General features: G+C 33.6%; 1 protein-coding gene across 2 annotated transcripts in view; it reads right to left on the bottom strand.

Annotated features, from left to right (window-relative positions):
- The window catches only part of LOC148956566 (nuclear receptor subfamily 2 group E member 1-like), an 85,162-nt gene that overhangs the window by 13,460 nt on the left and 54,975 nt on the right, over positions 1 to 16,727 (bottom strand). For both annotated transcript variants that reach the window (XM_089085964.1, XM_089085965.1), the window contains 2 exons: positions 5,017 to 5,178; positions 3,112 to 3,287 (listed from right to left, as the gene is read on the bottom strand). In XM_089085964.1, the coding sequence (XP_088942090.1) occupies positions 3,112 to 3,287; positions 5,017 to 5,178 (338 nt within the window). The remainder of the gene's footprint in view (positions 1 to 3,111; positions 3,288 to 5,016; positions 5,179 to 16,727) is intronic.

Here is a 16,727-nt window from a genome sequence, read left to right as displayed (position 1 = left end):
TTCATCCAATTCACATTAAGCATATCCCATTAAAAGCTTCAACAGCTTAATATGAATGAAAATGTGAGCCTCCTCAGTCTTCCAAATTACGATCAAGCTAAATGTGATGCTTCTCAAGTTTTGTGATTTATCATGGCTCACCATATCTGATAGGGATGACGCAAAGAGTTTTGTACCAGTTAAAGATGCCTCCAAAATTCTAAAATTTGAAATGACCTTGAATATTTTAGGCTCTTATGGCAGACACATGTAAAAACAATTTTTTTTTGAAAATTCTGAGAATTTTAAAATTTACCCCATGGTTTCCTATACTTTTCATATAATTTTACTGTTTCATCTTTTTACCAAAATTAGTTCATCTTTTTACCAAACTGAGAATAGCACCTTTGCTTGCGAGACTATACTTCCCTATAAGCTAATGTGATGATCCGGTATACATGAGCGTTTTCTTGAGCAATAATATCTGCCAAATTTTGAAGGGATATATTTAAAAATCAAAGGCCTCATTTCGTATTTTTGAAGCATATTTTACATATATAGAAGAACTTAGAGCCTGAGCTTCCCCGTCTCTTCTTCTTCCATGCTACACATGTGTTAAACATGACCTTTCAAAATTTGCGAAATTTCTTAGACTCATAATCTGTACTAGGATCGAGGAGCAAAACTTGAGTGTCACACCAGTTGAAGATACTTCAGCTAATTTACAATAAGAATAGAAAGATGGACTCCTGGTTCAGCCACGTCAATTACCCAAGATATACTATCATTGAATTGCACCGAATGTTATAGGACCTAATCAGTTTACGACAGATCAAAAGGTAAAGGTACACTTTCAGCAAATTTCTTTGGTCACTTGTAATTACAAATATTCATTTCTGTACATGTGCACTGAAACACATGTGCCCCCTCACCTGGTTAATATATTTGTTTATAATATAAATTTTTCCTCTAACCATGCAGATGTGATAAACACACAAGATTTTGATAACTTCAGTTGAAGTTATCGTAAGAGTATTAATTTATCGTAAGAGTAGAAAGGTGTTTTATTATACCGTTTAACAAGTTCTTATGGAGACTGTGTACAGTGGCACCACCGACTATAGAAAATTCTCTGTTTTATCCTTCATTTAGTATAAAGATTTTCCCTCCAAGTGGCATCCTTCCTCCCCTCCCTTGTCTACCACATCGTTTTTGCTTGTTATCTTTTCTTTCATGTCTGATTTTTTAAAATTTAATATTTAGGAGTACTAGCATCAACCACGAAAGATCTGCGCACATCTACTATAATCTATCCACCTGTTATTTTGTGTTTTCTTTTAATCCTAATTTACCTTTCATTCTGTTCAATAGCTACCTCCATATGCTGAACGAAAGCTTATAATCGTGTATTTTAACCAAATGTGCTTACGTTTGAAAGGCTTTATTCACTTGGAATCGTATTCCCTATCCCCGAAAAAACCCTCACCCCGTTTTTTTATGTAATGTTTCATGTAGTGTGATTTTGCTATTGATAAGTGGATTTCCCTCAATGCCTATTGATAATCAGAGAGAGAGGATTGATTTTTCTACCAAGAGGAAAGATGAGGATTACTGAAAGCTCAAGAGCACTGTCTCCTAAATTTTGACTAAGAAGAATTGAAAAATTAAAATCCCCAAAAACTTTGATTTTCCATTAAAAAAATCAATAAGGGAAACATTTCAGCGACCACCTATGGAGTGAATTTGAATGTGACAAAAATGCTACTGAAGTTGTAAATGAACACTGTTTAGAGTCCTTAATTCCACCATTCAGTTTATGGTCGCAGAACCCACAGAGAAATATAAAATTCCAGACTAAAACTGATTTAGGATTTAGTATCTTGTTAAAGCTGAATAACCATTTTTTATTTGTTTTATTGTTCCATTTTCATAAAAGTTAGAAAAAAACATTTATGGCTTAAAAAAAAGTTTGAAAAAACGAAAATCTGGCCTTATTTCTCAGTTTAGTCTATGTCTGTGCACTATTAACAGAGCTAAATCACAATGCATTATCTTTCCAAGAAAGAGACATTTTAGAAGTATCACTCCTCATTTCCTGTGTTAACAGGTGTAAAACTTATAAATTATTACTTATATAGTAGAAAATTATTCATGTAAAAAGGTGTGTTTTAATGCAACATCGTTGTTAATCTTCTAGATTAATTTAAGTAAAATAATATAGCGTAGAAGCAGAACTGTCAAATATTTCAGACGCATTAACTTGCTTTGGATTATAATCCTGATTGCACATATTTATATTATTTTAAAATATTTCGGTTCTAATTTTATTAAACGCCAAAGAACTTCCACTCTGGGTAAGTGCCCCCTCCCCCAACTGTGTTAATACCTCTTAATGCCGTATCGTATGCCAAAATCATTTTATTAAACCCAAGGCTGTACCCAGGATTTTTTTTTCGGAGGGGGTTTTACTAAACAAATTCAAAAAACGCATACACAATTTGTTTATATCCATTTTTGTTACGTTTTTACGAGTCAGACAAACATTTCGGGGGGGATGGGTCAAATCCCCTAACCCCCCCTCTGGGTATGGTCTTAAATGAGGTTTGATTTAAACCTCTTTTAAAGCACAGTGGAATACCCATTAAACTTAGTAACGTTGGCATCTGAGTTGTCTTTGAGCCCAACTACAAATTCTAAGGATCATCATGTAAACTTGTTGACGAAATGTATTTCATTTAATATCACATTAAAATATCCCTACAAGAGTGGCAATTAAATTGAGATTTTATTTTTATCCTTTTCAGGCACAGGTTAATTTTCCAAGTTACAACAGTAACTTGCAATTTTGTCTATTACCAAATGTTTTATCTCAGGAGCAAATAAGACTCGACGCTGTTGAAGAAAGATGCCTCATTCTTCCATTGACCGTGTTAATAATTTTATATATATTTCCGTCTGGTATTCAACAAACACCAAGTCAATAAACCTTTTTTTTTAGATAAATTCTAAATACTTAAATGAAGCCAAGCAGCAAAAACAGGTCTTAAAAACACAGTTAAAATAACAATTACAAAGATATAATAAAACAGATTTAGATGACTCGATAATTAAATAAAAATAAATAATAATTACCTGTATGTCAAAGTGAGGCCAAGTAATCCCAGTTCCAAATATTTCTGGTAGGCTGACTGATGGACTCATGAAAGATGGAAGAGTGAGACGAAAATCAGTAGCAGCTGTCGAAGGAGGAAGTATTCTAGTTTCCCTATGGGTTTTCGACTTCCTAGGTCCACGCTCATGTTGTACAGCTACATATAAAAGAATAATATCTGTTTCGGCTTAAAAAGATATAAACAAGACATTTTAAAACAACAAACTGATAGGAAAAAAAATAATAATATTGTTTTACACCGCCATCCTCCCACTTGAGACGATTGTGTGTGGAAAAACTATAAGCTGTAAAAAATCGTATAGATGCCAGCACACTACTCGTATATTTTCCAGGACAATTTTGTCTTCTTACAAGAACCTTCTTAGGAAATTTTGTGGAAAAATGAAAACAATGATAAAGGTGAAGCTGGAAGAGCAAAAGTAAAAGAGAATGGCCGAAGAAGCATGGCTCAAAATGACAAAAGTTTTGAATGCCGCTACAGCTTAATATTTTGATACGTGCGTTCGAATCTTTAGTAATCAAAAGTGCAGAAGCTGAAATCTATAATTGATTAAAATATGTGTTCTAAATGCTTTGGATATATTTCTTTTTATATTATGACCTACTCTTTGAATGAAACAGCTTTCTCATAAATAAGTTCTATGTGGTATTAATTAATAAACAAAAAGGGAACAGTTTTGAGACACAATTAGGTAAAAATAGAAACTGAATATTCAATGGAAAACCTTTAGTGGGCAAGGAAGGCTAAGGAACGACTTCCTCCCTTCGTTGTTGGGTGATTTCTCTTATTTTTATATTACAATTTATTCAATTTAAATATGAATCTTTTTTCAGTCAATATATGTTTTTCAAATGTTCTACTATTATTTGTTGAAAAAAGGAAGTAGAAAACTATAAATCGTTATATGCCAGTAAGTATTAATAAAGATGGTCTTGTTGGGACAAAAAGACCCCTTCCATACAGATTAAAAGTGAAAGTAATCTAGCATTTCTGTGAATCCTATAATCGATTTTTGAATAATGCTTCTCATATAATGAAAATTTAGACTTGTCCTTTTTCTCTACTTCTTGCTCGTTGTCTTTTAGGACTAATCCGTTGTTGAAAAAGAGTTTCGGCTGCTTGATAGTTGTATCTTCTTTTCAGAGCCAATCACTTACAGTTGATATTCGTATAAAATGGGATGATACTATAAAAGGGTACCTATCATCTCTACTTACTTCTTTTTAATCTTTTTATTTCAGTTGTGAAATTTGGATCTCAATAAATCTCAGATTCTCGAACCAATATCAACTTTAGGGCTGGAAAAGAAAAACAGACAAAAATGTTTTGCTAAATTATAAAATACAGATGATTCAATTTGCATGTATATATCTAACGATTATAAAACAAACGGGCTGCAATTTGAATCAGCCCTTGATTCAGCCCAGCATGAAAACCTCCAATTTAAGATACAAGAAAAAGGAATAATGTCACTGCCATCTACATTTATCAAATTCAAAGTTCTGTAGATTTCTTTCAGTAACATCAATTGGGTCATAAGGACTTCGGGGTAAAAAAGCAACCTAAATCAACAACAACAGTAATATAGACTTCGATTGTATGATTTTTGGTTTTGCCCGAATGCAGTTTGGAACTGTTTCCTTCTGTACAATAAAAAACAGATAAACACTCATTCGAAACGTTTCTTTGTACCACAATTGACGGTTCTATTCAATTTTAGCCAATAAAATAACTTTAGATAAGATTCTTTCACCAGACACTATTTTATTATACTATACGAGCTTGTAAATTTTCTGATATCAGAGACAAAAGTATCCGAAATGTAGTAAAATAAAGCAAAAACAAACCAATTAAATTGTCTTACCATCTTTGTTCATAGCTGCTGAAAAACATTTATTGAGTCGGCAGGCTCGGCATTGATTTCTATGAGTTTTATCAACTGGACATTTTCCTCTAAGCTCACCTTGGGCTTTGCATGTGTAAATTCGACCTCGATGTATGCTTCTCTTGAAGAAGCCAGAACAACCTTCGAGGAATTAATATTTGTATTTCGAAGAAAATGATTAGACCTACTTAAACAAAAATAATGGTGTTTGCTCCAAATACCTAATAATCTCCTACTCCTAAGTAATTTTTGACTTACATGGAAGTATACACATTCAATATTAGTATAACTTTTGGGTTGTGATCAGTGACGGTACCAATAACAAATTATAGTGCTGAAAACAGAGAGGAATAACACATTTATGACATTTAAAATAGATAAATAGACATTCCTGAGTGAAATGAGTTGGACAAACAGCTGGTAAAGCATTAAAAACTATTGGAAAAAATTAAGAATCAATTTTATATGGACACCTTAGAATAAAAATTGATTTTATAATTTTTTCCTAAAGCAATATCTCTGAATTTTCCGATGAAGGGGACGGGTGGCAAGTACAAAAGACCGTTATTTTTAGATTATATATTTTTTGGATGGGTGAGGGAGCTTATTCCTCCTGTCTATAAATATTTACCATAAACTTTAAAGGAGTGTGGTAAGTTAAATCAGCTACGGTAAGTCAAAATGGGTTTTGCTCATATGATGCCCTCTGAATCTGTTGTGCAACAGAGAATTTACAGCGCATCCAATTTATGGAGGGAAAGGTTTTTATGTCGAAGGAATTAATTTCAAACAATTACTGCCGGTGAGAAAGAGGAAATATTGCATGATTGAAAAAAAGCTTCTAAGTATCTTGAAAACCATATAAAATGCGGGAATGTGATTTGGACTATTCAAAAGAACGTGGTAAGCTCTAAAAGGTAAAATGATTTTAAGGTTAATAAATGGGGAAAATTTCAGAAGATAATTTCTTGGGAAACAAAAATCAGTCCAAGAGCAATTTTTGTATTTCATGAAATTTTAGTGTCAAAGCACTGGAACGATTCATATTTTAACTTCCGTGTGGATAAAATCTAAAATAGTGATTCTCTAAAATGGTGGTTTCATCTAAAATGGTTGATCCAAAACCAAAAGTGTACGGAACCAATTTATTGTCACCATACGAGTTTGATTCTCGTTCCTGATCGCCTTTTACTTGTGTAAGAAATCTCAGCCCTCCAACAGTCCCTTCTTTTCAAAGTGAAATTTGACCAATACATAGCTTATAATGAGATTTAGCTGACATCATAAAATCCATAATAAGATTTTTTTAAAATCAGAGGCTAATCGAGAAACTAAATTCAAGTTCCTTGATTTATTTTAGCTAAGATTGTCCAATCAGGAAGCTTTATTATTAGTCGTTGATTGTATTAAATAATATAGAAATTAAAAGAAAAAAGATTATAACCAAACTATCCAGAACAATCCTGTCAGATGAATCTTATTATGAATGGATCTGGCATCGGCTGAATCCTACCGTTATCTAGATCTTATTGTAAACTAGCCTCAATATTCATTTTAAATTGTATTTTATGCACATTTATTAAGCTTCCCTGCCAGACGATTATTACTAGTACAAAAATCAGCAAATAATCTTCTTTATGAATTCTTTAATCTTCTTCATTTATACTCTGGGGATATATACAAGAACCATATATATCCCCGGAGTATAACTTACAACGCCTGTCCCTGGGCCCTGAGAAGTTGTGTCGACCCTGGAGTTTGCTTATCTGATGTTTGAGCTATTTTTAACAAAATGGTCACCTCAAATTTTTATTTGGGGAAAAAGGGTATTGGAGTGGGGGGCTAGGGGCCCTCCGATCTCTTTTGACTTTTAAAAATTGAACTAGTACTTTCAATTTCCATTCGAATCAGTCCTCTCTGAAGTTTATACGAGCATCTCTTGCATAAGAACCATATATGACCCCAGGACATAACTTGCAACGCCTGCCCCCGGGCCCTGGGTGGTTGTATCGACACCCAAAGTTTTTTTTTTATCCGACCTTTGAACTATTTTTTAACAAAATGACTATCTCAAAATTTTTATCGGATGCTTTTGGGGGAAAAGTGGGGGGGGGATAGTTGCCTTCTGATCTCTTTTGACTCTTAAAAACTGAACTAGAACTTTCAATTTCCAATCAAATGAGCCCTCTCAGAAATTATAACAGCTCCCTCACGCAACAGCTGTATATGCCCCCCAGGCATAACTTACAACGCGTACCCCAGGCCCTGAAGAATTTTGTTGACCCCGGAGTTCTCGTTATATGATCTTTGAACCATTTTGAAAAAAATGGCTCTCTCAAAGTTCTTATCGGCTGGGTTTGAGGAAAATAGGGCGTGGAGAGGGGGCTAGTTGCCCTACCATCTCTTTTGACTCTTAAAAAGTGAACGAGAACTTTCAATTTCCAATCATATGACCCCTCTCTGAAGTTTATACGAGCATCCCTCCCATAAGAACTACATATGCCCCCCGAGCATTACTTACAACGCCTGCCTCCGGGCCCGGGGGGGGGTTGTGTCGACCCCGAAGTCTTCATTATATAATCTTTGAACTATTTAAAAAAAATGGCTATCTCAAAGTCCTTATCGGATCAGTTTGAGGAAAATAGGGCATGGAGGGGGGAGTGGTAGTTTCCCTCCGATATCTCTTAACTCTTTAAAAGTTAACTAGAACTTTCAATTTCCAATCAAATGAGCCCTCTCCGAAGTTTATACGAGCATACCTTCCATAAGAACTAGATATGCCCCCAGTGTATTACATACAACATCTGCCCCAGACCCGGGGGGGTTGCGTCGACAAAGGAATGTTTTTTACCTGACCTTTGAACTATTTTTAACGAAATGGCCATATGTAAAGGAGTTTTTGTTACATGATCATTGAACTATTTTTAACAAAATGGCTACCTCAAATTTTTTATCAGATGTATTTGGGGAAAAAGGGCTTTGGGGGGGCTAGTTGACTCTTAAAAAGGGCACTAGAACTCTCGATTTCCAATCGAATGAGCCCCCTTTGAAGTTTATACGACGACCCCTTGTCTATGAAGTGCCTCTGGGAAAAAACAAATGGAGTGGGGGGGGGGAGGCTAGCTGCCCTCCGATCACTTTTGACTCTTAAAAAGTGAATTACAACTTTCAATTTCCAATCAAATGAACCCTCTATGAAGTCTATACGAGCATCTCTTCCATAACAACCATATATGCCCCCAGGGCATAACTTACAACGCCTACCCCCAGGCCCTGCGGGGCTGAATCAACACCAGGGTTTTTGTTATCTGAACTTTGAACTATTTTCAACAAAATGTCTGTCTCAAAATTTGTATATGATGCATATAGGGCTTGGAGGGGAGGGGGGTTAGTTGCCCTTCGATCTCTTTTGACTCTTAAAAAGTGAACCAGAACTTTCAATTTCTAATCAATTTCCAATAAACGAGCCCTCTCTGAAGTTTATACGAGCATCCTTTCCATAAGAACTATATATGCCCCCAGAGCATTATTCATAACGCGTGCCTCCGGGCCCTGGGGGGTTGCGTCGACACTGGAGTTTTTCTTATCTGACCTTTGAACTATTTGATGAAATGGCTATTTTAAAAATTTTATCAGATGGGCTTTGGGAAAAAGGGTGTGTGTGGGGGGGGGGAATAGTTTTCCTCGGATATCTTTTGACTCTTAAAAAGTGAACTAGAACTTTCAAATTCCAGTAAAATGAGCCCTCTCTGAAGTTTATACGAGCATCTCTAGTAGAGTGCTAACTTATACTTTGGGTGGATTATGTTCCTTCCTGTGCTATTTGGGTGGATTACGTTCCTTGGCACATTTCCAGAGCATATATCTACGGCATTAGGGTCGATTATGTTCCTTCCTATATTGTTGAGACCTATAGATGTTATTAAAGAAAGTATTTGAAACTATAGAAATTTACACCTGAGACACTACAGTTTCAGGTGGACTTGGCAAAAAAGCAACTGGTTTCTCTGATTTTTTGGAAGATTGCCTTAACTTGAGAGTAGTTTGTTATTACAAAATTGGATGCTACAATGAGAATTGTTTGATTGACATTTGCAAAAAGGGGTAAGGGATTTGCGAATTGGATTGTATGAAGGTGGAAAAAAAAGAAAAAAAGGGTTAACTGATTATCAGTTAAGGTAACCCCTCGGGGTTGTTAACTCAGACAATTTGTTATAAATTTGAGATAACATCAATCTATGAACATGGTTAATGATGATAGAATGACATTGTGAGTTGTCCTAGTTTCACCTCTCCAATGTGTTCTGTATAATACACAAGTTGTGTTTGAACAGTGTTGTCAGTTTAAAATAGGTTCCAACGTTATAGTATACTAAAAAGTTGATACTAAGAGAGATCTAGATGGCAAGAAAATAATTTTAATAAAGAAACTCAGAAGAAACCTTAGAAATCCTTGCAAATCAAGTAGTAAGGTGTATGTGAGTACGAACCATCAAGGATTGTAAGCCCCAATGACCATAACCAGCAGAGATAACCACCCCTCAAAGGTCCCCAAACTCGAAGGGTGCCCCCTCCCCACCAACCTTTTGGCCCCCTCCCCCCATTTTTTTTTTGTTTTTTTTCTTTTTTTTTGACAATTGGCATTTTTTCTGATAAAAAGTATCATTCATTACGATCGTAGCTTTCAAATGTGAAACTTAAGTCCATTTTGGGATCGAAAAATAAACTCTTTCTGTAAAATCTGAGTTAACAAGAGATTTTGACCTTAAACTCTAGTTTTTTGTAAGAAAACTATGGAAAACACAATTCTCTGGTTCAAATGTGAAACTTAAGTCCATTTTTGGATCGAAAAATAAAACTATTTCTGTAAAATCTGCGCTAATCAGGTTTTTTGACCGTAAACTAAAGTTTTTTGTAAGAAAATTATGGAAAATACAATTCTCTGGTTCAAATATGAAACTTAGGTCCATTTATGGATCGAAAAATAAAACTATTTCCGTAAAATCTGAGCTAATAAGAGTTTTTGACCGTAAGCTCTAGTTTTTTGTGAGAAAATTATAGAAAATACAATTCTCTGGTTCAAACGTGACACTTAGGTCCAATTATGGATCAAAGAAAAAAACTGTTTCCGTAAAAACTGAGATAATAAGGGTTTTTGACCCTAAGCTCTAGTTTTATGTAAGAAAATTATGGAAAATGCAGTTCTCTGGTTCAAATTTGAAACTAAAGTCCATGTATGGATCGAAAAATAAAACTATTTCCGTAAAATCTGAGCTAATTAGGGTTTTTGACCGTAAACTATAGTTTTCTATAAGAAAATTATTGAAAATACAAATCTCTTTTTCAAATGTTAATCTTAAGTCCATCTGTTTATCGAAAAAATAAACAATCTCATCAAAATGAGAGCTAATAAGGGTTTTGGATCGTATATTATAGTTTTTTTGCAGAAAATAATTGGTAATAACATTCTGTGGTTCAAATGTGAAACCTAAGTCCATTTATGGATCGGAAAATTAAAATATTTCCGTAAAATCTGAGCTAATTAGGGTTTTTGACCGTAAACTATAGTTTTTTGTAAGAAAATTACGGAAAATACAATTCTCTGGTTCAAATGTGAAACTTAAGTCCATTTTTGGATCGAAAAATTAAACTATTTTTGTAAAATCTGAGCTAATAAGGGTTTTTGACCGTAAACTCTAGTTTTTTGTAAGAAAATTATGGAAAATACAATTTTCTGGTTCAAATGTGAAACTTAAGTCCTTTTTTGGATCGAAAAATAAAACTATTTCCGTAATTTCTGAGTATCACACTGACACTTATACTCTGTCAATTTTATCCTATGTATCCGAGAAAAGGATGTTGATAAAGAATTCAGTCACTCTGATACTTAGATTTGGTCAATTTTATTTGATGTATCTGACAAAAGATGTTAATAATGAATTTATTCATTCTGAAATTTAGATTTTGTCAATTTTATTTGATGTATCTGACAATAGATGTTGATAAAAAAATTTATTCACTCTGACACTTATATTTTATCAATTGTATCCGACATATCCGACAAAGGATGTTGATAATGGATTTATTCATTCTGAAATTTATATTTTGTCAATTTTATCCGACATATCTGATAAAGGATGTTGTTAAAGTATTTCTTCATTCTGAAATTTAGATTTTGTCAATTTTATTTGATGTATCTGACAAAAGGATGTAGATAAAAAAAAATTATTCATTCTGTCACTTATATGTGGTCAATTTTATCCGACATATCTGACAAAGGGTGTTGATAATGAATTGATTCATTCTGAAATTTAGATTTTGTCAATTTTATTTGATGTATCTGACAAAGGATGTTGATTAAAAAAAATTATTCACACTGACGCTTAGATTCTGTCGATTTTATCCTACGTATCAGAAAAAAGGATGTTGATATAGAATTTAGTCACTTTGATACTTATATTTTGTCAATTTTATCCGACATATCCGACAAAGGATGTTGATAATGAATTCATTCATTCTGAAATTTAGGTTATGTCAATTTTATTTGATGTAACCGACAAAGGATGTTGATAATGAATTTATTCATTCTGAAATTTAGATTTGGTCAATTTTATTTGATGTATCTGACAAAGGATGTTGATAAAAAAAAGTTTATTCACACTGACGCTTAGATTCTGTCAATTTTATCCTATGTATCCGAGAAAAGGATGTTGATATAGAATTTAGTCACTCTGATACTTAGATTTTGTCAATTTTATCCGACATATCCGACAAAGGATTTTGATAATGAATTTATTCATTCTGAAATTTAGATTTTGTCAATTTTATCCGATGTATCTGCCAAAGGATGTTGATAAAAAAAATTTATTCACTCTAACACTTAGAATTTGTCAATTTTGTCCTATGTATCCGAGAAAAGAATGTTGATATATAATTTACTCACTCTGATGCTTAGATTTTGTCATTTTTATTCGACATATCTGATAACAGATGTTGTTCAAGTATTTATTCGTTCTGAAATTTATATTATGTCAATTTTATTTGACATATCTGACAAAGAATTTTGATAAAAAAATTTATTCACTCTGACACTTATATTTTGTCAATTTTATCCGACATATCCGACAAAAGATGTTGATAAAAAATATTCACTCTGATATTTAGATTTTGTCAATTTCATCCGACATATCCGACAAGGGATGTTGATAATGAATTTATTCATTCTGAAATTTAGATTTTGTCAATTTTATCCGATGTATCTGCCAAAGGATGTTGATAAAAAAAAACTTATTCACTCTAACACTTAGAATTTGTCAATTTTATCCTATGTATCCGAGAAAAGGATGTTGATATAGAATTAAGTCACTCTGATACTTAGATTTTGTCATTGTATCCGACATATCCGATAAAGGATGTGGTTAAAGCATTTATTCATTCTGAAATTTAGATTTTGTCAATTTTATTTGATGTATCTGACAAAGGATGTTGATAAAAAAAACTTATTCACACTGACACTTATATTTTATCAATTTTATCGGACACATCCGACAAAGGATGTTGGTAATGAATTTATTCATTGTGAAATTTAGATTGTAGCAATTTTATCTCATGTTCTCTGACAAAAGGATGTTGAAAAAAAAATTTATTCACACCGACATTTAGTTTCTTTCAATTTTATCCTATGTATCTGAGAAAAGGATATTGATAAAGAATTTAGTCACTGTGAAATTTAGATTTTGCCAATTTTATCCGGTATATCTGATAAATGATATTGGTAATGAATTTTCTCATTCTGAAATTTAGATTTTGTCAATTTTATTTGATGTATCTGACAAATAATGTTGATAAAAAAAAATTTATTCACATTGACACTTAGATTCTGTCAATTTTATCCTATGTATTCGAGAAAAGGATGTTGATAAAAATTTTTAGTCACTCTGATACTTAGATTTTGTCAATTTTATCCTATGTATTCGAGAAAAGGATGTTGATAAAAAATTTTAGTCACTCTGATACTTAGATTTTGTCAATTTTATCCGACATATCCGATAAAGGATGTTGTTGAAGCATTTATTCATTCTGAAATTCATATTTTGTTAATTTTATTTGATGTATCTGACAAAGGATGTTGATAAAAAAAAAATTATTCACATTGACACTTAGATTCTGTCAATTTTATCCTATTTATCCGAAAAAAAGATGTTGGTATAGAATTTAGACACTCTGATGCTTATATTCTGTCAATTTTATCAAAAATATCCAATAAAGGATATTGTTAAAACGTTTATTCGTTCTGAAATTTAGATTTTTTCAATTTTATTTGATGTATCTGACAAAGGATGTTGAGAGAAAAATTTATTCACTCTGACACTTATATTTTGTCAATTTTATTTGATGTATCTGGCAAAGGATGTTATTAAAAAAATATTCAATCTGATACTTAGATTTTGTCAATTTTATCCGACATATCCGACAAACGATGTTGATAAAAAAATTTATTCACTCTAACACTTATATTTTATCAATTTTATTCGATGTATCTGGCAAAGGATGTTGATAAAAAAATATTAGTCACTCTGATACTTAGATTTTACCAATTTTATCCAACATATCCGATAAAGGATGTTGTTAAAGCATTTATTCATTCTGGAATTTCTATTTTGTCTATTTTATTTGATTATCTGACAAAGGATGTTGATAACGAATTTATTCATTCTAAAACTGAACGAAAAGTGGATTTCAGCTTCAGCTATGAGTCAACAAACTGTTTTTTCTATAATATTCTTACAAAAAAATAGAGTTTACGGTCAAAAACCCCTGTCAGCTCAGATTTTACGGGAATACATTTATTTTTTGATCCATAACTAGACTTAAGTTTCACATTTGAACCAGAGAATCGTATTTTCCATAATTTTCTTACAAAAAACTAGAGTTTACGATCAAAAACCCTAATTAGCTCAGATTTTACGGAAATAGTTTGATTTTTCGATCCAAAACAGGACTTAAGTTTCACATATGAACCAGAGAATTGTATTTTCCATAATTTTCTTACAAAAAACTAGAGTTTACGGTCAAAAACCCTTATTAGCTCAGATTTTACAGAAATAATTTATTTTTCGATCCAAAAATGGACATAAGTGTCTTAGGTGTAAGTTTCTATAGTTTCAAAACTTGTTTTTAATCACGTGTAGAGGTCCCAATAACATTGGAAGGAACGTAATCTACCCAAATTCCATAGATACATGCTCTGGAAAGGTGCCAAGGAACATAATCCACCCAAATAGCACAGGAAGGAACATAATACACCCAAAGTATAAGTTAGCACTCTACTATCGCTTTCATAAGAACCATATACGCCCCCAGGAAAACACATACAACGTCTACCCCCGGGCTCTGGGGGGTTATGTTGACAACGAAGTTTTTGTTATCTAATTTTTGAACAATTTTTAAAAAACTGACTGTCTCGAAATTTTTAGTGGATGGGTTTGGGGAAAAAGGGCGCGGGGGGGCTAGTTGCCCTTAACTCTCTTGACTCTTAAAAAGTGAACTAGAAATTTCAATTTCCAATCAGATGAGCCCTCTATGAAGTTTATACGAGCATCCCTTTCATAAGAACCATACATGCCTTTAGGGCATAACTTAGAACGCTTTTCCCAGGGCCCTGGGGGGTTGTATTGACACCGAAATTTCTCTCATCCGACCATTGAACTATTTTTAACAAAACGTCTATCTTAAAATTTTCATCAGATGGGTTTGGAAAAAGAAGGCGTGGGGGGGGAGTAGTTGGCTTCGGATCTCATTTTACTACTAAAAAGTGAGCTCAAACTTTCAAATTCCAATCAAATGAGCCCTCTCTAATGTTTATACAAGCATACCTTTCATAAGAACCATATATGCCCCAGGGCATAACTTACAACGCCTGCCCACGGGCACGGGGGGGGTTGAGTCGACACCTTAGTTTTTGTTATCTGTCTTTTGAACAATTTTTAACTTAATGGCTATCTCAAAACTTTTATTGGATGCCTTTGGGGAAAACGGGGCGTGGGGGTGGGGCTAGTTGCCCTCCAATCTCTTTTGAATCTCAAAAACGGAACTAGAACTTTCAATTTCCAATCAAATGAGTCCTCTCTCAAGTTTTTACGAGCATCCCTTCCATAAGAACCATATATTTCCCCAGGGCATAACTTAAAACGCCTGCCATCGGGCCCTGGGGGGCTGTGTCGACCCCGGAGTTATCGTTATATGATCTTAGAACTATTTTTTAAAAAGTTGCTATCTCAAAGTTCTTATCGGATGGATCTGAGGAAAAAAGGATGTGGAGGGGGGAGGGGTTAGGTGCCCTTCAATCTCTTTTGATTCTTAAAAAGTGAACTAGAACTTTCAATTTCCAATCAAATGAGCCCTCTTTGAAGTTTATACGAGTACCTCTTCCATAAGAACCATATATGCCCCTAGGGCATAACTTACAACGCCAGCCTCCGGGCCCTGGGGGGTTGTGTCGACACCGGAGTTTTTGTTATATGACCTTTGAACTATTTTTAAAAAAATAGCTATCTCAAAGTTTTTTTCGGATGCATTTGGGAAAAACGGGTTGGGGGGGGGGGGACTGGTTACCCTCCGATATCTTTCGACGCTTAAAAAGTGAACTAGAAATTTCAATTTCCAATCAAATGAACATTCTCTGAAGTTTTTACGAGCATTCCTTCCATAAGAACCACATATGCCCCCAGGGCATAACTTATAACCCTTGCCCTGAAGGTTGCGGAGGAAGTGTCCTTGTTAAAGACCTAATTTCCAGAACTTTCAACTTAGTTGAACAAAATGGCTATCCCAAAATTTTGATTGGATGTGTTTGGGGAAAATGTGGGCGTGAGAGGGGTGTTAGTTGCCCTTCAACTACTTTTGACTATTAAAAAGGGCCCTAACCCTTTGAATTTCCAATCAAATGAGCTCCTTTCTAATCTTTTAAAACAAAGCTTTCTACAAGAGACGTTCGTGCCCCCAGGGCAAAATTTACTTGTCCTGACGGCTGTGGGAGGACTGTCCTCATCAAATATCTTATTTCTATCTGGAAATCAACTACGTAGAACAAAATGGGTATCTCAAAATGTTGATGGGATGTGTTTGGGGAGATGGTGGGCGTGGAAGAGCTGTTAGTTGCCTTTCAATCACTTTTGACCTTTAGAAAGAAACTAGAACTCTCGATTTCCAATCGAATGAGCCCCCTTTGAAGTTTATACGACGAACCCTTCCATATGAAGCACCTCTCGAAAAAAAAACCAAATAGTAATAATAAATAATAATAATAAAACATTGGAGCCGTATGGCCTTTACTATAGGCAACGCTATAGCGTTGCCTCTGATTTACCGGATGCCTTCCGAGCTGTTTAAACTGAATATTTTATTTTGTAGATCAAATTAGAATAGAACAGAATTTTATTTTTTTTTGAATTTTTATTTCAGCATGGTTGCCGAATTTGAATTTCACGTAAAAAAAGCCCTGTACATATCTCAAAAGGACTATACATATATATATATATATATATATATATATATATATATATATATATATATATATATATATATATATATATATATATATATATATATATATATATATAGCTTTGACGGAATACCCCACAACCTCTGTCTCTTGTACGCAAGTAAGCACACGAAACAATTTTTTTACA

The sequence above is a fragment of the Artemia sp. Qi Xiang Cuo genome, chromosome 1, assembly GCF_049724085.1.
Source record: "Artemia sp. Qi Xiang Cuo chromosome 1, ASM4972408v1, whole genome shotgun sequence".
Taxonomy (NCBI): Eukaryota; Metazoa; Arthropoda; class Branchiopoda; order Anostraca; family Artemiidae; genus Artemia; species Artemia sp. Qi Xiang Cuo.
This window is presented reverse-complemented; position numbering and strand designations above follow the sequence as displayed.